Here is a 25,932-nt window from a genome sequence, read left to right on the forward strand (position 1 = left end):
GTACGTGCTAACAGGAAGCTGGACTTGGGAGCAGAGTTTGGACTCATACACAGTCACTTCAATAAGCCAGTAAGCCGTATGCCTGTTTCTAAACTTCATTTTTAAGTACTGCTTTTTTTGTATCCTCTAGGTTTCGCTATGCTAGGTTTCCATTTTTGTCTGTGTCCAGAAAGTTAAAAATTTCTCCTTTGGTTTCTTAAATGATCCTTGTTTGTTCAAAGTATATTGTTCAGTCTCCATGTATTTGTGTAATTCTTGAAGTTTCTTTAGTTATTGGTTTCTCATTTCATATGGTCAGAAAACATTCATTATATGATTTCAGTTGCTTTGCATTTATTGAGATTTGTTTTGTTTTTAAGTAACTGAAATGCCAATGATATATACCATTTAAAGTTTGATTTATTTTCATATTATTTGAAAGCGGGGAGAGAGAGAGATAGTGTAAGAGCATGAGAGAGATCACTCTTTCATCTGCTGATTCTTTACCTAAAAGCCTACAATAGCTGAGTCGGGCCATGCCAAAGCCAGGGGTCAGGAACCCAATCTGGATTTCCTACATGGGTGGCAGGCACTCAAGTACATGAGCCATCGTTTGCTGCGTCTCAGGATGTACATCAGCAAGAAGTTGGATTGGAAGCTGAGCTGGCACTCAAACCCAAAAACTCTCATTTGGGATGCCGCTGTCCCAAGCCAATGTTTGCCTCTTTTTGAATGTTTTACTAGGGCTTTAGTTAGTGTTTGTTGTTTTTGTTACTACCACATTTTTGTGATCCTTTGGAGGCATTATATTGCCTTGGTTTTTTGTGCTTTCTGTATCCCTGTATTGATAGTTGGACATAGTACAGATCAGTTTATCTATGACTTTTAAAAAGTTGCTTTTGTGGGCTGGTGCCGCGGCTCAATAGGCTAATCCTCTGCCTGTGGCTCCGGCACACTGGGTTCTAGTCCCGGTTGGTGCGCCGGATTCTTTCCTGGTTGCCCCTCTTCCAGGCCAGCTCTCCGCTGTGGCCCGGAGTGCAGTGGAGGATGGCCCAAGTCCTTGGGCCCAGCACCCCATGGGAGACCAGGAGAAGCACCTGGCTCCTGGCTTCGGATCAGCGTGGTGCAGCGGCCATTGGGGGGTGAACCAATGGAAAAGGAAGACCTTTCTCTCTGTCTCTCTCACTGTCCACTCTGCTTGTCCCAAAAAAACCCAAAAAAAACAAAAAAACAAAACTGTGCATATTCAGGTGTCAGTTTGGTAGTGTACTTTGGCTGTAGTTCCAGTTTTGTAGTAGTGTTGTGACCCTGTAACTTCTTCCTTTGTAATTTTTGATAGCTGTGGCAGTGGTTGGTGCACCCCTCAGTCCTAGTGGGATGGCACAGGTTCGGCAGTGGTGGGGGGCAAGGGCCTGGGCTTTGTGGTTCCCATTGCTGGTTCTCATTGATGGATTGGTGGTGGGTACTGGGTCCCAGCAGTGGCCTGAGGTGGCAAGGAACAGGTCTGTAATCCCTGTGGTAACCCTTGGGGGCAGACTGGGGCCAGAATCATTGGAGCATTAATAGCAAGCAGTTTAGTTTGGGCATGCCTATCTGGCAGTGGTCCACAGCTCTAGGGTTACAGAGGTACCAGTATGCAGTCCCAGTAGGGTGGCATGAGTCCTGGCTGTGGCTGCTGAAGCAAGGGCAGGACCAGGGTTTTGAGTACAGCAGTCTGCAGTACTGGGGGCCTGGAGCAGTATAGAAATATTCATTGTTTCAGGAATGACAGTGCCAGACTGTTCTAGCAGGGTGTGCAGTCCCAGCTAATTATTAAGATAAGTTTTTTTTTTTTTTTAAGATTTTGTTTATTTGAGAGGTAGAGTTAACGAGAGAGAGGGAGAAACAAAGAGAAAGGTCTTCCATTCACTAGTTCACTCCCCAATTGGCCACAACAGCTGGAGCTGAGCCGATCCAAAGCCAGGAGCCAGGAGCTTACCCTGGGTCTCTCGTGGGTACATGGGTCCAAGCTCTTGGGCCATCTTCCACTGCTTTCCCAGGCCTTAGCAGAGAGCTGGATCAGAAGAGGAGCAGCCAGGATACAAACTGGTATCCATATAGGTTGCCGGCATAGCAGGGTGAAGCTTAGCCTACTGTGCCACAGCACTGGCCTCAAGATTTTTTCTTTTCTTTTCTTTTCTTTTCTTTTCTTTTCTTTTCTTTTCTTTTCTTTTCTTTTCTTTTCTTTTCTTTTCTTTTCTTTTCTTTTCTTTTCTTTTCTTTTCTTTTCTTTTCTTTTCTTTCTTTCTCTCTCTCTTTCTCTCTCTCTTTCTCTCTCTCTCTCTTTCTCTCTCTCTCTCTTTCTCTCTCTCTCTTTCTCTCTCTCTCTCTCTTTCTCTCTCTCTCTCTCTCTCTTTCTCTCTTTCTCTCTCTCTTCTTCTCTCTTTCTCTCTCTTTCTCTCTTTCTCTCTTTCTCTCTCCTTCCTTCCTTCCTTCCTTCCTTCCTTCCTTCCTTCCTTCCTTCCTTCCTTCCTTCCTTCTTTCACAGGCAGAGTGGACAGTGAGAGAGAGAGAGAGAAAGATTTTCCTTTCTCCGAAGCCAGGAGCCAGGTGATTTTCCTGGTCTCCCATGCGGGTACAGGGGCCCAAGCACTTGGGCCATCCTCCACTGCACTCCCAGGCCACAGCAGAGAGCTGGCCTGCAAGAGGAGCAACCAGGACAGAATCCGGCACCCTGACCGGGGCTAGAACCCGGGGTGCTGGCGCCGCAGGCGGAGGATTAGCCTAGTGAGCCGTGGCGCCGGCCAAGATCTGTTTGTTTTTAAAAATATATATATATATTTGACTGGCTGAAAGAGGGGAGGGGGAAAGAGAGGTAGAAAGGGAGAGAGCTCCCATCTGCTGATGTACTCCCCAAGTTCCCACAGCCCATCCAGAACCAGCACATGGGAATCACTGGGCTGAATGACTTCTTCTCTGTCTCCCACGCAGGTGCAGGGGCCCAAGAACTTGTGCCATCTTCTACTACTTTCCCAGGCCACAGCAGAGAGCTGGATTGGAAGAGGAGCAGCTGGGACTAGAACTGGCGCTATTATGGAATAACAGCGCTGCAGGCGAAAGATTAACATACTGTGGCAGGGTGTTGGCCCAGCCCATTAAAAAAAAAATGACAACAGGATAAAGCAGTTGTCATGACAGAGACAGGCACAAAAGGCTTCAGAAGGGTATTAGAAGCCCAGCTAAAACTTAAAACTAAAACATAGGGGCTGGTGCTGTGGCGTGGCAGGTGGGGCAGTGCCCACATCTCATATGGGTGCTGGTTCAAGTCCAAGCTGCTCCACTTTTTATATATTTAAAAATTTTTATTATTATTTAAAGATATTTATTTATTTTAAAGTCAGAGTTACAGACAGAAGGAGGAACAGAGAGAGAGTTCTTTCATCTAATGGTTCACCTTCCAGTTGGCTGCAATGGCCGGAGCTGCGCTGATCTGAAGCCAGGAGCCAAGAGCCTCCTCTAGGTCTTCCACATGGGTGCAAGGGCCTACAGACCTGGGCCATCTTCTAGTGTTTCCCCAGGCCATTGCAGAGAGCTGGATTGGAAGTAGAGCAGCTGGGATCCAAATCGGCACCCATATGGGATGCTGACTGCAGTCAGTGGTCCTACCTGCTACACACAGCACCAGCCCCTGCTCTGCTTCTGATCCAGTAGAGGATGGTCCAAGTGCTTGCACCCTTGCACCCACCTGGAAAACCCAGAAGAACCTCTTGGCTCCTGGCTTCGGATTGGCACAGTTCTGGCTGTTGTGGCCATCTGGGGAAGTGAGCCAGCAGATTAAAGAAAGACCTCTCTCTCTTTATCTCTGCCTCTATAACTTTGCCTTTCAAATAGATGAATCTTCAAAAAAAAAAAAAAAAAAAAAAAAAAAAAAAGCCTAGGGAAAACAGCAGAAGATGACCCTAGTACTTGGGCCCCCACCACCCACGTGGGAGACCCTGCTGGAGTTCCTGGCTCCTGGCTTCAGCCTGGCTCAACCCCAAGCGTTGCTGCCCTCTGGATAGTGGACCAGCAGACACAAGATCCACCTCTATTTCTTCCTCTCTTTCTGTTACTTTGCCTTTCAAATACAAATAAATATATATTTTTAAAAATAATGCAGAAGGATATGTGTAGATGATATGAAGTGCTATGCCATTTTAAGTGAGGAGTTTAGTATCTGCAGAGTTTGCTATCTCTCAAGGTTCCTAGAAGCAATCCACCACGGTATGTTGTGGGCAACACAACCATATTTGATTTTGGTGTCAGGATAATTCTAATCTCATTAATTGAGTGGAGAACTGTGGCTTCCTATTTTCTGGAAGAGTCTGTAGAATTGGTATTATCTGATCTTAAAATGTTGGATTTGGGGCCAGCGCTGTGGCACAGTAGGCTAAGCCTCTGCCTGCAGTGCCAGCATCCCATACAGGCACCAGTTTGTGTCCTGGCTGCTCCTCTTCCGATCATCCTTTCTGCTGTGGCCTGGGAAAACAATGGAAGATGGTGCTCATGGAATGCCCGTGATATCAGTTCAAACCTGTGGAATAATTATTTGTTTTTTTATGCATGAATGCCTTATTTCACTTAGAATGCCTTCAAGTTTCTTATAGTATAGCATATTTTCTAACATCTCCCATTTGAGCCTGCATTATCTGATCATATGTATATATTACAGTTGGCTTATCTATTTGTTAGTTGATGGACTCTTGGCTTATTGACAAATTTTAGCCATTACGAATAATGGTACTGTGATCATGGGCATAGAAATATCTGTTTAAATCTTGCTTTTGATTCTTTGGGTATGTAAATCCTTTTTTTTTTTTTTTTTTTGAGCAGTTGCCGTACTGTTTTCCACAGAAGCTGTTTCACTTTTTTTTTTTTTTTTTAAAGATTTTATTTATTTACTTGAGAGGTAGAGTTACAGAGAGAGAGAGAAGCCTTCATCTGCTGATTCACTCCGCAAATGAATGTAATGGCAGAAGCAGAGCCAATCCGAAGCCAGGAGCTTCTTCCAGGTCTCCCACATTGGTGCAGGATCTGAAGAGGAGCAGCCGGGACACACACCGGCACCCATAAGGGATGCTGGCGTCACAGGTGGAGGCCCAGCCCACTAAGCTACAGCACCAGTCCCTGGTTGAGTTGTTTTTTAATTGTTGAATTTTAGGAATTCTGTGCATGTTATAGATACTACTACCATCTGGGATCCTTTAGTTGATTTTTGCTAATGTTTTGCTTTCAGTTTCGTTAATTTGAGCTCTTATTTCCTTCCTTTTGCTTGATTTGGGTTTATTTTACTTTGCTTTTCCAGTTCCTAAAGTGTATGCTCATACCATTGATTGTTTCTCTTTCCTAACTTACCTACTTCATGCTAAAATTTTTTCCAAAGCACTTTTTTAGCTGCATCCAAGTATTTTTGACATATTTTCATTTTTGCTTATTATAATATTTTCTAAATTCTCTGAGAATTTGTAATTTAGAAGAATATTGTTTAATTTCCATCTATTTGAACATTTTTTCTACTGTTTTTCTATTACTATAAACTGTCTAGTTTGATTACATTATCATCTAAGGACATGATTTTAACTTCTAAAAAGTGTTAAGGTTTGGTTTGTGATCCTATATATGACCTGTACTTCCTTAATGTTGATGTGCGCTCAGTATGAATGTGTATTCTGCTGTTGTCGAGTAGTGTTTTGTAAATGTTAATTACATCAAAATGGTTGATATTGTTGGTTGAGGTTTATTATTATTCTGTAGACAGACAGAAATCTTTCATCTGCTGGTTCACTTCTACTCCCCAGTGCTGGTAGTAACTAGGGGTTTGGCCAGATTGAAGCCTGGAGCCTAGAACTTAATCTAGGTCTCTCACCTGGGTGACAGAGACCCACATACTTGGGCCATCACCTTCTGCCTCCCAGGGTGTGCATTAGCAGGAAGCTGGAATCAAAAGTGAAACCAGAACTCAAACCCAAGCGCTCCCATCCTAGATGTGGGCATTCTAGGTGGCATCCTAACTACTATACCAAACCCTCTGCTGCTGATATTCTAATTCTGTCTGTTACTGAGAAAGGAGCAGTTTCTACTTTCCACTGTAGAATTTCTTGTTTCATATATTTTGAATTTCAGTGTTAATTGCATACACATTTAGAATTAGAATTATGTGATTTTGGTGAACTGACATTTTATCCATATGCAATGTCCCTCTTTATACTTGGTAATGTTTTTGGTTTTGAAGGTTTTTTTGTATATTAACATAGTAACTCAAGCTTAATTTTAATTAGTGTTTGCTTGGTATCTGTCTATCTTTAAATATGTCATTATGTGGGATTATATGGGAATACAGCATCTAGTTGACTCTTTTTTTTTTTTTAAGATTTATTTTATTTATTTGAAAGACAGAGTTACAGAGAGAGGTAGAGACAGAGAGGTCTTCCATCCGCTGGTTTACTCCCCACATGGCTGCAACGGCCGGAACTGCACCTATCCAAAGCCAGGAGCTTCTTCTGGATCTCCCACATGGGTATGGGGGCCTAAGGATTTGGGCCATCTTCTACTGCTTTCCCAGGCCATAGCAGAGAGCTGGATTGGAAGAGGAGCAGCTGGGACATGAACTGGCGACCATCTGGGATGCCGGCACTTCAGGCCAGGGCTTTAACCTGCTGCGCCACAGCGCCGGCCCCTAGTTGAGTCTTTTAAAATAAGTTGATTCTGGGTGCTGGCATTGTGGTGCAGTGGGCTTACCCCTGCCTGTGATGCCTTCATCCCACGTGAACTGTGGTTTGAGTCTGCTCTATTTCTGATGAACCTCTCTGCTGATGTTCCTGGGAAAGCAGCAGAAGGTGGCCCAAGACCTTGGGCCCATTGCCACCCATTTGGAAGACACTGTGTTGCTCCTGGGTTTGGCCTGGCCCAGTCCCAACCATTGTGGCCATATGCAGAGTAAACCAGTGAATGGAAGATCTCTTTCTCACTCCTCTCTCTCTGAAATTTTGCGTTTTGAATATACAAATAAATAAATCTTAAAATAATTGATTCTGAAAATCCTATAATTTGTTTAGACCACTATGTTTAATATAATTGTTTATGTTTGTAGTTTGCCATTTATTACTTGTGTTACATTTTTTATTTATAAAATTTCCACTCAGTTATTCTTTGATTCTTTTATTTATTGATATGTTCTGTTTTAAATTTTAATTTAAAATTTAAATGTTTAAATTTAAAATTTTAAAACAGTTGTATTTGCTTGTATGAGCATTTTGTAATGGTAGCTTAGTGTTCATCAGTTTCAGCCTCTGTCATTTTTGTCATTGGCCCTTTTTTTCCCATATGATTTAATGTTTTTGTAGTTCTTTGTGTATCAAGTGATGTTGGATTTTTTTCTTGGACATTTTGAGTATAATGTTATGAAACTGAGTTTTGAAATCATTTTATAGAGATTGTTGTTACTTTTTGGCTAGGTAGGTACATGCTACAAGTTCCAAACCAACTTTGTGTGCACTGTCCTTATGTCATTTTAGTTCTCAACCCCTTTGCAGTACTCTCTGCAGTGTACTATATACTGTGTGTGTAGTCTGGCACTCGGTCAGAGTTCTTTTAGCTCTTCTCCCATTGTCTTTGTTATAGTCATTTTATTGCTGAGGATTAGATTCACATGTTGGCAGGTGGTAGGTGAACCAGGAGAGAGCTCTCTTTTCCTCCTTCCCTCTTTTTCTCTTTCTTTCAATTTATTTATTCTCTTTGAAAGGGTTCCAGAGAGGGAGGGGGAGAAAGAATGACACCTTCTGGTCACTGTTTCACTCCCCATATGGCCACAACAGCCAGGACAGGGCCAGGCTGAAGCCAGGAGCCAGGCAGGAGCTTCTTCTGGGTTTCCCATGTGGGTGCAGGGGCCCAAGCACTTAAGCCATTTTCTTCTGCTTTTCCCAGGCCATTAGCAGGGAGCTGGAGCGTAAGTGGGGCAACCCGGACGTGAACTGGTGCCAATATGGAATGCCAGCATAGCAGCAGCTTAACTGGCTATGCCACAAAGCCGGTCCTCTGAGAGTTCTCTTTCTCTCTGCGTATTCATGTTCCTGGATTTAGACTGCACTGAGTTCAGGCCATCTCATTGCTACATTGGCAGTTGAAAGGTAGAGTTGCAGAGAGAGAGAGAGAGAGATACACAGATAGATCCATTGATCTGTTGGTTCATTCTCCACGTACTTGCAACATCTGCAGCTGAGCTTGGCTGAGGCCAGGTTCCAGGAATTCTAGTGAGTCTGCCACAGGTATGACCAGAAACCCAAGTATTTGGTCCAACATCTGCTGCCTTCCAGGTTCATTAGGAGGAATCTGGATCAGAAGTGGAGGTGGAACTTAATCTCAGGCACTTTGATATGGAGTGTGAGTGTCCCAAGTGGTAGGTTAACCTACTTTGCCACACCACCTACAAATGTTTAGATTTTTATGTGTATATTTAAAGACTTTTCTACTGATTTTTTTATTCATTTGAGAGACAGATTTCTTCCATGTACTGGTTGACTTCCCAAATGTCCATGATAGCGGGGCTGGGCCAGGCTGTCATAGTCAGGAACATGCAGGTCACTCCTGGTCTCCCATGACCAGGTACTTTGACCATCACCTGCTGCTTCCCAGGATGTGCATTTGCAAGGAGCTGGAGTCAGAAGTGGACACTGAAGTGTGGGATGTCAGTGTCCAAGTGGTGTCTCAACCACTTCCATAGATTCTACCACATGGGTATTTTTAAAGTGAAAAATAGGCTATAATCTTATTTTCCTGTATTCTTTCTTGATTTGTTATGAGAATTACAATATCTTCAAAAAATGGGATGGTGTATTGTTCCAGTTTGATTCCTTGGAACAAGTGTATATTCATGGTAGATATTGGTCTTATTCAGTGTCTTTGGTTGATTTTTGCTATTAGTGTAAAGCTGATGTCATAGAAGTTGGGCAGTGTTCTTTTTTTTCCTGACAGGTTAGTATTATTCTCTTACGTTTGACAGAATTTCTCAAGAAAGCCATCCAGGCTTTGAATTATCTTTGTGGAAAGGTTATGATCATAAATTCAGTGTGTGTGTGTGTGTGTTTAAGATTTATTTATTTATTTGAAAGTCAGAATTACAGAGAGGCAGAGGCAGAGAAGGAGAAAGGTCTTCCATCCACTGGTTCACTCCCCAGATGGCCGCAATGACTGGAGCTGCGCTGATCTGAAGCCAGGAGTCAGTAGCTTCTTCTGGGTCTATCACAGGTGGAGGGGCCCAAGGGCTTGGGTCATCTTCTACTGCTTTCCCAGGCCACAGCAGAGAGCTGGATCAGAAGTGGAGCAGCTGGGACTTGAACCGGCACCCATATGGGATGCAGGCAATGCAGGCGGCGGGTTTACCTGCTATGCCACAGCAAACCCTCCCCCCCCCCCCCCCCATTCACTCCTTTTTAATTCTATCTATTGTTATTACCAGACACTTGATACTATTAATATGATCACTTTAACACTTAATCCTATCTAGATGATCACTTTAACACAGTTTAAGATGACATTTTTACCACCCAGCTTAATAGAATTTGGGGTGATGGACCTATTACATTTTTTTGCTGACAACTTATATTTGTCTCTCTGTGGTCATTCCTTTTTCACCAAACTGTCATGGCTTAATTTGTTTTAAAAATTCATAATTAGTGTGTGTTTTCTTCATTGCAATTACCGTTATCATTTGTTCTGCTTACTGTGATTTACAGTGATTCAGTTGTATTTTAATTTTTTCTTCAGTAGAAGCTTAAATTATTGACTTGAGATTTTCTTTTTTAAAAAAGATTCATTTTATTTAGTTGAAAGGCAGAGTTAAAAAAAGGGGAGATATAGACAGAGATGTCTGCCATCTACTCTTTTACTCCCCAAATGGCTACAGTGGCCTGTGGCTGTGCTAAACCAAAGTCAAGGGTGTGTAACTCCAACCATATCTCCCACATGGGAGACAGAGAGGCCCAAGAACTTGGGCTATCTTCTGCCTTTCCAGGGGGCTGGACTGGAAGCAGAGCAGCTGGGACTCAAACTGGCTCTAGCGTGGAATGATGCCAGCATTACAGGTGGTGGCTTAACCACTGCGCCACAATTCCAGCCACAATAATTTTAATTTATTTTTAGTTATTTTAAAGGCAGAGAGACAGAGAAAGGAAGAGAGAAACAGAGAGACCTGGATTACCCAAACACCTGAAATAGCCAGAGCTGTCCAGGCTGAATCCTGAAACCTGGAACTCATTGTAGGTCTCCCATAGAAATGGCAGGAATCCCAAGTATTTGAGCCATCACCTGTTGCCTTCCACAAGTATTATTAGCAGGAAACTGGAATCAGAAGTAGAGGCAGCACTAAAAGCTAGCCACTGATAGATGGGATGCAGGCAGGCGCTCAAAGGGCATGAACTGCTATGTCATGCTCCCAATCCTGAAATAAATATTTTTGAGGAGTAACTGGACAGCTGATAAACTGATAGAAATTACAGACCAGATAGAACAAGTTGAAATAGGGTTTTGTCAAAAAAGTCAGTGATGGTCAGAGTAGTAGAGGATGAGAAACCCACAGTAGAAGCAAGACATTGATTTGGCGATAATTGAAAAACCCAGCTAAGCCGTATGTTTTTCAGTTTATTAAAAAATGGAAATTTGTAATTAAGAAGGACCCTGAAGGGAAAATCAAAAGTAAATTCTGGGCCGGTGCTGCGGCTCACTAGGCTAATCCTCCGCCTTGCAGCGCCAGCACACCGGGTTCTAGTCCCGGTCGGGGCACCGGATTCTGTCCCGGTTGCCCCTCTTCCAGACTAGCTCTCTGCTATGGCCCGGGAGTGCAGTGGAGGATGGCCCAAGTGCTTGGGCCCTGCACCCACATGGGAGACCAGGAGAAGCACCTGGCTCCTGGCTTCGGATCAGCACGATGCGCCGGCTGCGGCGGCCATTGGAAGGTGAACCAACGGCATAAAAGGAAGACCTTTCTCTCTGTCTCTCTCTCTCTCACTGTCCACTCTGCCTGTCCAAAAAAAAAAAAAAGTAAATTCTGCCTCCACAATACCTATATGAATAATTTCTTACTCTAATTTTCATAGTGTGATCCATGTTAGGATTACTTTATGGATTTCGGTTTTTGTATCCTTCGTTCTTTTTTCTAATTTATTTGAAGGCAGAGTACAGAGGAAGAGGAGAAAGATCTTGCATCTGCTGGTTCACCCCCTAAATGGCTGCAATAGCCAGGGCTAGGCCAGGCCAAAGCCAGGAGCCAGGAGCTTCTTTTATGTCACGAGGGGCTTCCTTCATGTTGCCAGGAGCTTCCTTGAGGATGCAGGAGTCTGCTTTTCCAGGCCATTAGCAGAGTGCTGGATTGGAAGTGGGATAGCCGGGACTCTAACCGGCGCCCATGTGGGATGCTGGCATTGGTGGTGGCGGCTTTACCTGCTGCGGCACAGCACTGGCCCCTAGAGAAAAGTCTTCCATCTGACTAAAAGGCCACAGTGGCCAGAGCTGGGCCGATCCTAATCAGAACCAGGAACTTCTTCTTGGTCCCCCACACGAGTCCAAGGGCCAAGCACCGCAGCCATCCTCTGCTGCCCTCCTAGGCAACAACAGAGAGCTGGCTGCAGGCTTGGAAGAGGAGTAGCCAGACCTAGAACTGGTGCTGATATGGGACATCAGCTCCCTCTCATGGCTTTTTTAACACATGGGTTTCTTACCCCTGCCACCACAATGAATTCTTTCTGTCTTTCTAGCACTATTTCCTTGTTTTTTTTTGTTTTTTTTTTTGTTTTTTTTTTTTTTTTTTGTTGTTGTTGTTGTTGTTGTTTTAATGATTGTGCTTTTCTTTGCCAAACTTTTACACTTTTTTTAAAAAAATAATTTATTTTATTTATTTGAAAGAGTTACAGAGAGAGAGAGAGAGAGAGGTCTTCCATCCACTGGTTCATTCCACAGATGGCTGGGACAGTCAAAGCTGGGCTGATCTGAAGCTGGGATCTCCCATGTGGGTGCAGGGGTCCAAGGACTTGGGCCATCCTCCACTGCTTTCCTAGGCCATAGCAGAGAGCTAGATCGGAAGAGGAGCAGCCAGGGCTTGAACCTGCAGGCCAGGGCTTCATCCACAGTGCCAACTCATATTTATTTTTATCTCAAGAATTTATTATCTTTTTTTTTTTTTTAAGATTTATTTATTTGAAAGAGTTAGAGTTAGAGTTAGAGAGAGAGAGATGCACTGGTTCACTCCCCAAATGGCTACAGTGGCCAGAGCTGAGCTGAGCTGAGCCAGAAGCCAGGAGCTTCTTCCAAGTCTCCTATATGGATGTGGGGACTTAAGCACCTGGGCCATCCTCCACTGCCTTCTCAGGCACATTATCAGGGAGCTGGATTGGAAGAGGAGCAGCCAAGAAACTAACTGGCACCCATATGGGATGCTGGCACTGCAGGCCAGGGCTTTAACCAGCCGCACCACACACTGGCCCCATTATCTTTTTACTGCAGTTTTTCTCCCAGCTATCTGCGTGGTTTACTCTTCCACTTTAGATCTCTGTTGAGTTGTTTCTTTATTTTATAAACTGTGATGTTATTTACGATGGTAGTTCATCCTTTATTCTTTGCTTTACATTCTTGATGTTTTACTTGTTTCCTGTTATCTGTTTGTCCTCAGTGAAATGGAATTTTGTTAAGGCAATGGAAAATACTCAACTTATTTTGTGTGCCTTCAAATTGTGCTTTATTTTGAGTATAAATCTAGGCCTTAAAATTTATCATGTATTTATTTTTTTGTTTTCAGGCCTCGAAGTAGAGGAAAAACTGCAGTGGAAGATGAGGACAGCATGGATGGACTGGAGACAACAGAAACAGAAAATATTGTGGAAACAGGTATGAAAACTTAATAAGAATTTTTAAAAGTACATAATAATTTGTGCCTGTCTATATACTACATTCAACATTTATGTGGCAATATATTATATTAACACTTGTCTATATACCGATCTTTAATTTTTAAATTTTTTTTGAAAGAGTTACAGAGAGAGGTAGAGACAGAGAGAGAGAGGTCTTCCATCCACTGGTTCACTCCCCAGGTGGCCGCAACGGCCAGAGCAGTGCTGATCTGAAGCCAAGAGCCAGGAGGTGTTCTGGGTCTCCCACACCAGTGCAGAGGCTCAAGGACTTGGGCCATCTTCTGCTGCTATCCCAGGCCATGGCTGAGAGCTGGATCGGAAGAGGAGCAGCTGGGACTAGAACTGGCACCCATATGGGATGCCAGCACTTCAGACCAGGGCTTTAACCCACTGCGCCACAGCACTGGCCCCTGAACTTTAATTTTTAAAATAGTTATTTGAAAGTTCACAGGAGCGAGAGCGTGCAAGGGACATGGGGGCGGAGGGAGGGGACGCAGTAATCTGGATTACTACCCACATTGCCAAAAGGCCAGGCTGGGTGAGGCTGAAGCAGGAGCTCGGAACTCCACCTGGGACTCCCATGTAGGTGGCAGGGTCCCAAGTACTTGGATCAGTCTTCACCGTTTTTCCAGGGACATTAGCAGGGAACTGTATCTGAAGCAGAGCAGTTGAGAGTTAAACATGCACTCTGATAGGGGATGCTGACAGTGCAACTGGAAGCTTAACCCACTGTGCCATAGTGCCGACTGCTGTATACTGAACTCTTAAGTAATTTCCATCTGTCTAGTTTGATGACTAGTAGTAAAATTTTAAAAATCAGTTCTCCTTTTCTACTTTCCCTCTTCTAAAATTATTTATTTATTTTTATAGATTTTATTTATTTATTTGAGATACAGAGTTACAGACAGAGGGAGGGAGAACTTCCATCTGCTGGTTCACTCTCCAAATGGCTGCAACAGCTGGGTCTCAGGTCAAAGCCAGGAGCTAGAAGCTGCTTCTGGGTCTCCCACGTGAGTGCAGGGGCCCAAGCACTTGGGCCATCATCTGCTGCTTTCCCAGGCCATAGCAGGGAGCTGGACTCCAACTGGTGCCTGCATGTGATGCCGGGGCTGCAGGTGGAGACTTAACCTTCTACACTGCCGGGCTGCCCCCAAAAACTCATTCTTATAGCCATACTTTTTCTTTGTCATTTTACCTATCACTAACAATTACTGCTTCATTTCCAAAATCTGTATTTCAAATATTCTGCCCTCTGACTTCCACCTTTTCTTCCACACCCATAGTTTCCAACTGGATCAAGATCTCCAGTTCAATTATCAATAGTGTTTGTTCACTCTTCCTTTTTCTTTCTTTCTAGTTCAAACTCTGTGAATCAATATTGTAGTCACCCTCTTGTACATCCTTAGCTTCCTTGCTGTTCCCCTCTGTCTTGTTTTTATGGTAGAACACAAATTTGGCCTTGTAGCAGCTGGACATACCTGGAAAAAAATCCATAATCTTACTTACTAGTGGTTTTATTTAAATCTGTTACCTCAGCTCTCAAGTGGATAAAGATTGCTAGTGTCCCTTCTCCTTTTTTCTTTTTTGTTTTTAAGATTTATTCATTCATTTGAAAGGTAGAGTTAGAGAGAGAGGGAGAGAGAGAGAGAGAGAGCTTTCATCTACTGGTTTACATATTGTTTTCAGCATCAAATCCTTCATTTTAGAAGAAATAAAACCAGTTATTTTTTTTTTAAAGATTTTATTTGTTTACTTGAAAGTCAGAGTTACACACAGAGAGAAGGAAAGGCAGAGAGAGAGAGGTCTTCCATCTGTTATTTCCTTCCCCAATTGGCTGCAAGGGCCACAGCTGCGCTGATCAGGAGCTTCCTCCGGGTCCTCCAAAGCACTTGGGCCATCTTCTACTGCTTTCCCAGGCCATAGCAGAGAGTTTGATTGGAAGTGGACCAGCTGGAACTTGAACCGGTGCTCATATGGGATGCCGGCACTGCAGGTGGCACCTTGATCTGCTATTGCCACAGCACTGGCACCATTCTCTTTTTACTAGAAATTTTTTTCTGTCATTATTGATGATCATTTCATCATCTTTTTTTCTGTCTTCAAAATTCTAACAGTTGCTCCCATTTTTTACTTTTCAGCTGATGATCTTTTTTATTTCAATGAAAAAAAAAAGTAGAAGTGATTGTAAAGTTCTACCTTCATCTACCCTCAAATTTACTTTCATGCTTGCATCTCAAGCCATATATTCTGTATTCCTTCCTGATTCAGTGGGATGAGGAGGATCTGTGGCTAACTAAGGCCGACTCTTTTGCTTGTGTCCTGGAGTTTATCCCTTTACCTAATTTGGACTTTGAGCTTATAGTGTTTTTTGTCCTTTTAGCAAAAATCCTTGAAGAGCTGTCTGTACCAACAGTTGCTACTTGTTCACCATTTTCTCATGAACCCACTCTAATCAGGCCTTCTTCCTCTCCTTATGCTAACATTTTTCTGATTATACCACCAATAATCTCATATTTGGCTCAGCCAGGTTTTAGTTTTGATTCTTCTTAGCCAGTATTGTTTCCTGCAGCTAACCACAGTCGGGTGTGAAGCTTGTTCATTTGTTTCTTTCTTGACTTTCAGGATGCTTCTGCTCAGCTCATCCTCTTATGCAGTAGGTGGTCGTCTTCAGTTTTTTCCTTTCTTTTTTGATAAAAGGACTTATTTTATTTATTTGAAATGTAAAGAGTAGGATAGACAGAGATCTTCCATCCATTGATTCACTCCCCAGATGGCTGCAACAAGAGGGGCTGGGCTCGCTGAAGCCAAGAACCAGAAACTCCATTTTGGTCTCCCACATGGGTGCAGGGGCCCAAATGTTTGGTCCATCTTTCCACTTCTATCCCAGGTACATTAGCAGGGAGCTCTTTAATTATTAGCAGTTGTATACAGCCTTTATCTTCAACTTGCTTCTAAGCATCTCCTGTTAGATACATAACGAGGATTTCACACTTAATAAATCTTCCTTGGACCTTTTTATTGTTATCCTAAAATTTTCAGCTCACCTAGTGTTCTCACCTCAGTAAATACTGTATATTGTTCAAGTTACAAACATAGGCTCTTTGTTGATTTCTCTTACTTATCATACAGCCCTCTGGAAAATCCTTTGTGCTTTACTTTACAATATATCCTGAATTCAACCTTTTTTATCTTCTCCACTGCTATCATTCCAGAATGACAGACTGCTGTTATTCTTTCCTAACCCAGTGTCCCTAAGTGTGCATCCCTGTATTTGCATAATGTTTCCCCCATTGTCGCCACTGTGATTCTCTAAACCCAATGTAAGAACCTTCTATTTCCCTGTGCCAACCATACAAAGCCTCTGGTAATATCTACAGTAAAACCCAAGGTCTGTACCTACTGATCATACTCACCTGTTCAACCATATCTTCTTTCCTTGTTATTTCTTGAGTGAGCACACATATTCCTTTCTCAGCCATTCATATGTTTTGTCTTTCCTTGGCTTATTGCCATGTCTCATTTAAGTCTCTGTTCAGTGGCTTTCTTCCTACAGAAGCCTTCCTAACCAACTTGTCTATGAAGCATTGTTATTACCTTCTGCTTATAGTCCTCTTTCTACTATTTAACAGATATAACATTATAGTCTGTATTTGTTTGTTATATACTTTTTCAATCTAGAATGTAAGCTTTATGAAGTTTAGAATTTGTCTTGTTCTTTAAGTAATTTAATCTTGTACTTTATCCCGAATACCAATTCTAGGCACATGGTAGGCATTCAATTCACTACTTGAAGTTGTGTTATATTCTTAAGTTTTCTTATGCTGCATACTGTGTAACAACTTCACAAAACTAAATTTCTCACATTTTTTTTTCTTGCCTGATGAGTAGTAAGCCTCACAAAGTTACTGTTTTCTCATGCCTTCTCCCATGAGAGGTCAGTGCAAATAAGGATAAATGTTTCAATAGATCAGGAAGATGATTTTTTTACTTTGGATTTTATACTTAAATTAAGTAAAGCCAAGTATATTAGTATTTGCTCTGTTGTCCTTGGATGGACCATTGTCCAGTACTTTTAGTAAATGCAAAGAGCAAAGAGAATAGTGAAGGAAAAGATAAAGAACAACCTACAAATAAACCCAAGGAAAAAGAATAGTTCCATAAATTTATAGTTAATGTAAAAGCGAACTCAAATTTGCTGCATGGTTTTAATCTCTTTATGTGTGTCTCAAGATTCAAGGGTTTACTGAAAGCTTTTTTAAAAAATATTTATTTACATAGAGAGAGAAAGAGAAAAAGAGGGAAGGAGGGAGAGGTCTTCCATCCATTGGTTCACTCCCCAGATGACCTTAAAGGCTGGAGCTACGCCGATCTGAAGCCACGAGCCAGGAGCTTCCTCTGGGTCCCCCACGTCAGTGCATGGACCCAAGGACTTGGGCCATCTTCTACTGCTTTCCTAGGCCATAGAGAGCTGGATTGGAAGTGGAGCAGCTGGGACTCAAACCGGCTTTACCCGCTGCACCACAGCTCTGGCCCCTGAAAGTTTTATTTTATTACTGCCAATTCTATACCTGACAATATGAGAATATTAATTATAAAAAGCATCCTATCTTAGTGGGTAGGTGGGAATGGGTAATCTGTAGTGGATACTGAGAGAACAGTAAGAGGGCCCAGCACTGTTGTATACCAGGTAAAGCCGCTGCCTGCAATGTTGACATCTCATATGGGCTGCTCCGCTTTCCTAATCCAGGTCCCTGCTGATGCACCTGGGAAAGCAGCACAAGGTGGCCCAAGTGCTTGGGCTGATCTCTGCACCCATGTGGGAAACCCAGAAGAAGCTTCTGACTTCTGGCTTCTGCCTAGCCCAGCCCGGCCATTGCAGTTCTATCAATATCCAGGATAAAGCCAGGAGCCAGGAATTCCATCTGGTCTCCTACATGGGTGACAGGGGAAAGCACTGGTCATCATCTGCTGCCTTCCCAGGCACATTACCAGGAACCTGGATTGGAAGTGGAGTATTTGGGACTTGAACTGGTGCTCATGGAATGCCCATGTTGCAGGCAGTGGCTCTATCCATTTTGCTACAATTCCACCCCCAATGGCTTTTTTCATTTTGTAATACACATTTATATTTCTTTTATGTCTTTGCATTTTTGATAGCTTATTTATGTTTAATATTTCATTTTCTGGTTGTACCAGATTATTCACCTACTAAAGGACATCTTGATTGCGTCCATGTTTTGCCAATTATGAGTAAAGCTGCTACAAACATGCATGTGCAGGATTTTGTGTAGACATCAGTTTTCAGATCATTTGACTAAATACTAAGTAGTTCAATTTTGAATTGCTAAGAATATGTTTAGTTTTGTAAGTGCCACATCATTTAGTAAGACTATATTTGATTTTTGCAATGAACACTAAACTCTCCCCCAAAATGGCTATATAGTTTCGCATTCTTACCAGCAATGAATGAAAGTTTTTGCTGTATATCTTTGCTGGCTTTGGCGTTATTAGTGTTTAGATTTTGACCCTTCACATAGATAGGTAATAATATCTCCCTGTTGTTTTAGTTTGTATTTCCCTGAGGTCACATAATATGGAAAATCTTTTCATGTACTTAACTGCCATCTGTATATCTTCTTTGATGATGTGTCTGTATTCTCAATGCTTCTGTCTTCTGAAAGAGATTATAAGGAATTGGCATAATTTCTTTCCTGAATGTTTGGTAGAGTTTATCAGTGAGCCTATCTAGGTGTAGTGCATTGTGTTTTATAAGGTTATTAATTATTGATTGAATTTGTTTAATACTTATAGGCCTGTTTAAATTGTGTATATCCTATCCTCAGAGTTTTGTTGGCAAATTGCATCTTTCAAGGAGTTTGTCCATTTTACCGAGGTTATCAGATTTGTGGGCATAGAACTGTTAATAGTATTCCTTGATTATACTTTTACTGTTTATGAGAACTGAGTGATGTCTGTTCTTTAATTTTTTTTTTAAAGATTTTATTTATTTCAGAGGTAAAGTTACAGACAGAGCGAGGGAGAGACAGAGAGAAAGGTCTTTCATCTGTTGATTCGCTCCGAAAATGGCCACGATGACTGGAGCTGAGCTGATCAGGAGGCAGGAGGCAGGAGCCAGGAGCCAGGAGCCAGGAACCACTTCCGGGCCTCTCACCTGGGTGCTGGGGTTCAACCACTTGAGCCATCTTCTGCTGTGCTTTTTAGGCTGCTGACAGGGAGTTGAATCAGAAATGCAGCAGCCGGAGCTGGAACTGGTATGCATATGGGATGCTGGCATTGCAGGCGATGGCTTAACCTGCTACGCAACAATGTCGGCCCCTCATCTTTGCTAATATATGGACTGGCCAAATACATTTTCCTGTGAGCACTGTTTTCCCTGTATATCAGAAGTTTTTGATGAGGTCCTTTCATTTTATTTTAGTCTAAAACATTTTAAAATTCCTTTTTAGGTTTCTTTAGATTATGTGTATTTTAGAAGTGTATTCTTCAATCTCCAGGTGTTTTTAGGTTTTTAAGTTACCTTTTTGCTACTGATTGTTTTTTAAGATTTTTATTTACTTGAAAGGCCGAGCAACAGAGAGAGAATGAAATACATGCGTGCATACACACACACACACACATACACCCCTTCCATCTGCTGATTTACTCTGCAAATGGCTATAAAACCCTGATCTGAGTCAGGCCAAAGCCAGGAGCTTGGAACACTATCTTGGTCTCCCACATGGTTGCAAGGACTCAAGTACCAGGACCATCTGCTGCTGCTTTCCCAGACACATTACCTATAGTCAGGAGTTGAAATGCACTCCGATACAGGATGCTCATGTTACAGTGGTGGCTTAACCCATTATGTGGGCTTCTAGTTAATTCTGTTGTGGTCTGAGCAGACATTGTATGATTCTTATTCTTTTAAATTTGTTAATATATGTTTTATGGCCCAGAATGTAAGTTTGAGAATAATGTGTATTTTTTTGTTTCAAGATTCATTCATTTATTTATTTCAAGGGCAGAATGACAGAAAGCAGGATTGGCGGTTTAGAGAGAGAGACAGAGAGAGAGAGAGAGAAAACGTGCGTGTGTGTGCTTGAGAGTGAGGGGGAACACACACTTACGTCTGCTGGCTCACCCCCAAATGTCCACAAGAGCTAAGAGCCTGGAACTCCGTCTGGGTCTCCCACATGGGCAGCAAGGACTCAAGTACTTAAGCTATCATCTGATGCTTTCCAGGCACATTAGCAGAGAATTAGCTAGAAATCAGGGTAATTGGGACTGGAACTATCACTCCAATATGGGATGTGGGTATTGCAAGTAATGGGTTAATCTGCTGTACGACAACACCTACTCTATTGGTTGTTATTGGATGAAGTCATCTATAGATGTCAGTTATGTCCATTTGATTGATGGTGGTTGCTGTTGAGTTCAGCTATGTTCTTAATTGTCTGCTTGCTGGATCTATTCCTTTTTTTTTTTTTTTAAAGATTGTTTATTTGGAAGTCAGAGTTACAGAGAGAGAAAGATTACACACAGAGATCTTCTGCCTGTTGGTTCACTCCCCATATGGTGTAAGGCCAAATTCAGGAACTTCTTCCAGGTCTTCCATATGGGTAGCAGGAGCCCAAGCACTTGGGACATCTTCCACTGCTTTTCCCAGGCCATTAGCAGGGAGCTGGATTAGAAGTGGAGCCGCAGGTACATGAACCTGTGCCCATTTGGGATGCTGGTGTTACAGGCAGTGGCTTTACCTGCTATGTTATAATGCTGGCCCTGCTAGAATCTGGTTGCAAAATAAAGGTGTTAATGTCTTCACCCATAATAGTGGATTCATTTCTTTCTCCTTTCAGTTCTTTTGAATTGTTGCATCACATATTTTGACACAGTTAGGTGCTTTATCTTTTTGGAGAATTGATCCTTTTTTCATTTATTAAATGCCATTCTTCATCTGTGATAACTTTTTTAAGGTTTATTTATTTATTTGAAAGGCAGAGTTATAGAGAGGCAGAGACAGAAAGAGAGTATTCCATCTGCTGGTTTACTCCCCAAATGGCCACAACATCTGGAGCTGTTATTATCTGAATCCAGGAGCCAGGAGCCTCTTCCAGGTCTCTTGTGTGGGTGCAAGGGCCTAAGGACTTGGGTCATCTGCTGTTTTCCCAGGCCATAGGAGAGAGCTGGATTAAAAGTGGAACAGCTGGGACTAGAACCAGCGCCCATATGGGATGCCAGCACTGCCGGTGGTAGCTTTACCTGCTGTGTCACAGCCCCAGGCTCCCCCAACCCCTATAACTTCCTCTGTTTTGTCTAAAATTTGCATAGCTTCTACTGCCTTTTTTTTTTTTTTTAAGATTTCTTTATTTATTTGAAAGTCAGTTACACACAGAGAGAAGAGACAGACAGACAGAGGTCTTCCATCCGATGATTCATTCCCCAATTGGCTCTAACAGCTGGAGCTGTGCTGATCCGAAGCCAGGAGCCAGGAGCTTCTTCTGGGTCTCTCACGCTGGTGCAGGGGCCCAAGGACTTGGGGCCATTTTCTACTGCTTTCCCAGGCCATAACAGAGAGCTGGATCAGAAGAGGAGCAGGTGGGACTAGAATTGCTCCCATATGGGTTGCTGTGCCACAGCGCCGGCCCCCACTGCTTTCTTTTCATTAGTGTTAGCATGGACTATCTTTCTCTATTTACTTATAACCCATATGCGTCTTTATATTTCAAGTGGGATTCTTGTAGATAGTGTATAGTAAGATCTTGTTTCGTGATCCACTCTGTCTTTAACTTGGTGCTTTTAAACATCGAAGTGATTCTTGATAGGGCTAATCTGCTATGTGCCATATTGGTTACTGTTTTCACTTTGTTACCTTTGTTTTCCAATTTTTTGCTTTTTGTGGTTTTGATTAAATTTTGCATAGCTCTGTTTTCTCTTCTTTCTTAATTTATTAGTCATAGTTTTAAAGTAAACCTTTGTAATAGTTTTCCTAGCATTTGTGGTAGCATTTACAACTAAACAGAATAAAAGAAGTCAAGAATTTAATTGAGATTTTAAATTTTACTGTCTTCATATACTCCGAGAGGCTCTTCCTTTCTTGATTGAATTCCAGCTTTCTGACCTGTATCATTTTGTTCTCTTTTAAGAACTTAATATTTTTGGGGCCCGGCACTGTGGCATAGTGGGTAAAGCCACTGCCTGCAGTGCCAGCATCCCATATCGGTGCCGGTTTGAGACCTGGCTGCTCTACTTCCAATCCAGCTCTCTACGGAGGCCTGGGAAAGCAGTGGAAGATGGCCCAAGTCCTTGGGCCCCCGTACCTGTGTGGGAGACCTGGAGGAAGCTCCTGACTCCTGGCTCCTGGCTTCAGATCAGCTTAGCTCCAGCCATTGCGGCCAACTAGGGAGTGAACCAGCGGATGGAAGACTCTTTTTCTCTCTGTTTAACTCTGACTTTCAAATCAATCAATCAATCTTTTTTTTAAACAATTTATTATTTTTAAAGGAGGTTTTTTTTTTTAAACTTGACAGAGTTAGACAGTGAGAGAGAAAGTCAGAGAGAAAGGTCTTCCTTCCGTTGGTTCACCCCCCAAATGGCTGCTACGGCTGGCGCTGTGCCGATCTGAAGCCAGGAGCCAGGCACTTCCTCCTGGTCTCCCATGTGGGTGCAGGGCCCAAGCGCTTGGGCTATCCTCCACTGCCTTCCTGGGTGACAGCAGAGAGCTGGACTGTAAGAGGAGCAACCAGGACTAGAACCCAGTGCCCTAAAGAAGTTTTTAAAATATTTATTTATTTGAAAGAAAGAGAAAGAAACAGATTTTCGATTCTCTGGTTCACTTTGCAATGGCTGCACCAACTGGGGCTGGGTCATGCTGAAGCCAGAGAGAGTGGGAACTACATCGTTGTCTCTCACATGGGTAGCAGGGGTCTAAGCAGGAACCTAGATTGGAAGCTAAGCAGCTGGGCCTTTAATTGCCATTTCAGTATGACATGTTGGCATTCCAAGTAGCTTATTAACTACTGTGCCTAATGCCTACTCCTTTCTCTCAACATGTTAAATATTTCATTCGCTTTCTGCTTGCTTGCATATTAAAAAATGTAATTCTTCGGGCCAGGCATTGTGATATAGCGGGTTAAGCCACCACCTGTGATGCCGGCTCCCATATGAACACTGGTTGGTGTCCTTGACTGTTCAACTTCTGATCCAGCTCCCTGTAAATGTGCCTGAGAAGGCAGTGGAGGACTCCCCTGAAACCACTTGGGAGTCCCCACAGAACCTCCTAGCTCTAGGCTTTGGCCTGGCCCAGCCTTGGCTATTGTGGCTATCTGGGGAGTGAACCAGTGAATGGAAGATCTCTTTCCTTCTCTGTAGCTCTGACCTTCAAATAAAAAAAAAAAAAAAAAAAATGTAATTTTAAGGTTTTTTTGTCTTTCAAGAGTTTTTCTTTATCTTTTTTTTTTTTTTAAGATTTATTTATTTGAAAGTCAAGAGTTACACAGAAAAAAGAGAGGCAGAGAGAGAGAGGTCTTCCATCCAATGGTTCACTCCCCAGATGGCCTCAACGGCTGGAGCTGCGCCATTCCGAAGCCAGGAGTCAAGGGCTTCTTCTGGGTTTCCCACGTGGGTGCAGGGACCCAAAGACTTGGTCATCTTCTACTGCTTTCCTAGACCGTAGCATAGAGCTGGATTGGAAGTGGAGCAGCTGGGTGTTGAACCAGTGCCCATATGGGATTCTCATGTTCTTGTGCTTCAGGCCAGGGCATTAACCCGCTGAGCCACAGCGCCAGCCCTTCTTTATTTCTGTATTCTGTGCTTTATGGTATGACTAGGTGTAGTTTTGGGCACTTACATGGTGTTCTCTGAGCCTTTTGGATCTGTAGTTTGGCTTTGTACTCTGACATTCATCTGAGAAATATTTCTTCTTTATGTTTCTGGTATTCCTGTACATGTACCTTCTATAGCTGAATTTGATTTTTTTTTTTTTGGTGTAGTTAATACACTTGACTTAATAAGATAACTTACATAATTATCAGAAGAAAGAAAAACATGTTTATCCAGTTTGTTTTTTTTTTTTTTTTTTTTTTTTGACAGGCAGAGTGGAGAGTGAGAGAGACAGGGAGAAAGGTCTTCCTTTGCTGTTGGTTCACCCTCCAATGGCCGCCGCGGCCAGTGCGCTGCGGCTGGCGCACCGCGCTGATCTGAAGGCAGGAGCCAGGTGCTTCTCCTGGTCTCCCATGGGGTGCAGGGCCCAAGGACTTGGGCCATCCTCCACTGCACTCCCTGGCCACAGCAGAGAGCTGGCCTGGAAGAGGGGCAACCGGGACAGAATCTGGCGCCCTGACCGGGACTAGAACCTGGTGTGCCGGCACCGCAAGGCGGAGGATTAGCCTAGTGAGCTGCGGCATCGGCCCAGTTTTTTTTTTTTTTTTTTTAAAGATTTATTTGAAAGTCAGAGTTGGAGAGAGAGAAGAGAGGCAGAGAGAGAGAGAAAGAGGTCTTCCATCGTTCACTCCCCAGTTGGCTGCAACAGCCGGATCTGTGCCGATCTGAAGCCAGGAGCCATGAGCCAGGAGCTTCTTACAGGTCTCCCAAGTGGGTGCAGGGTCCCAAGGACCTGGGCCATCTTCTAATGCTTTCCCAGGCCATGGCAGAGAGCTGGATCAGAAGAGGAGCAGCCGGGATTAGAACAAGTGCCCATGTGGGATGCCTGCGCTTCAAGCCAGGGCATTAACCCACTGCACCACAGCGCTGGCCCCTAACCAGTTTTTTAGATGTGTTTCTTATGTAGTTTTAGTGTGATGGAAGCATGAAAAGTATTGTCATTTTCTGGAGGGAAAGTAAGTCCAGAGAGAGGAAATTAATTTTTATTCTAAGTAATGATTGATTGAAGCATAGAACAAGAAGGCATACATAGTTTTTGGATAATTAGTAGATAAAGAATAGCAGTGTTGACAATTCCTAATTATGAGTAGATCTGAAAGATTTTGTTTCTTTTCCTCTTTTGAAAAATTTTCAGGTCTGCTTAAGGATTTATTTGCTTTAAATTACAGTATATAATCAGCTAGTTAATTAAACAACCAATTGAACCTTAAATAATTAATTGAATTACAGTTATAAAGAATTATTTAACCTTTGAGGGAAATAATTTCATAATTGTCCTAAATCAGAATGTTTTATTTCCATTAACTTGGCTAGGAGGTAAATGTTGCCTTCAGTTTACAGTTGTGTTTGGGGCAATAAATAAATAGAGAAAATTATGTATTTTCATCTCAAGATCTTCACATTCAACAAATGATTGCTCACAACATGTTCTTGTAAAACTTAATATTTCTCTTTAACATTGATTTATTGATAAAAATTTGTTTGCTGTTGTCGTATAATATGTCAGGCAGTGAGTGTGAAGTATGAAGAGGCACATACAGACATTGGAGTTACACAAACCAGACTTTGAATCCCTGTTTTTTCCCTGTTAGCTTTGTGATCTTGAGTTTAACTTTTAGACTCTAGTTTCTTCTTCTTTTAAATGCAGCCAATATATCAGATAATTGGTCTTTTTTTAAAAGTGAAGATCTGAGGGAAAACAATTAGGCATACTTTATTGATTCATTCATTCATTCAAGATTATTTATTTGGAAGTCAGAGTTAGAGAGGCAAAGAGAGGCCTTCATCCGGTGGTTCACTCCCCAGATGCCCGAAATGGCTGGAGGTGTGCCGATCTGAAGCCAGGAGCCAAGAGCTTCTTCTGGGTCTCTCACGCGGGTGCAGGGGCCCAAGGACTTGGGCCATCCTCCACTGCTTTCCCAGGCACAGTAGTAAGAAGCTGGATTGGAAGTGGAGCAGCTGGGACTTGAACTGGCCCGCACATGGGACACCACTGTTGTAGGTGGTGGCATTACCCGCTACACCACAGTGCTGGCCCCAGGCAGGTTTAGAGAGGCAGAGTGAGAGTGAGAGTGAGAGTGAGAGTGAGAGAGAGAGAGAGAGAGAGAGAGAGTTCCTTCATCCACTGGGTCACTCCCCAGATGACCGCAACAGCCTGAGT

General features: G+C 42.8%; 1 protein-coding gene across 22 annotated transcripts in view; it reads left to right on the forward strand.

Annotated features, from left to right (window-relative positions):
- KMT2C (lysine methyltransferase 2C) overlaps window positions 1-25,932 on the forward strand; it is a 422,602-nt gene that overhangs the window by 201,853 nt on the left and 194,817 nt on the right. For all 22 annotated transcript variants that reach the window (XM_070077275.1, XM_070077280.1, XM_070077282.1 and 19 more), the window contains one exon: window positions 12,782-12,870. In XM_070077275.1, the coding sequence (XP_069933376.1) occupies window positions 12,782-12,870 (89 nt within the window). The remainder of the gene's footprint in view (window positions 1-12,781; window positions 12,871-25,932) is intronic.

Source organism: Oryctolagus cuniculus, chromosome 7 (assembly GCF_964237555.1).
Source record: "Oryctolagus cuniculus chromosome 7, mOryCun1.1, whole genome shotgun sequence".
NCBI lineage: Eukaryota > Metazoa > Chordata > Mammalia > Lagomorpha > Leporidae > Oryctolagus > Oryctolagus cuniculus.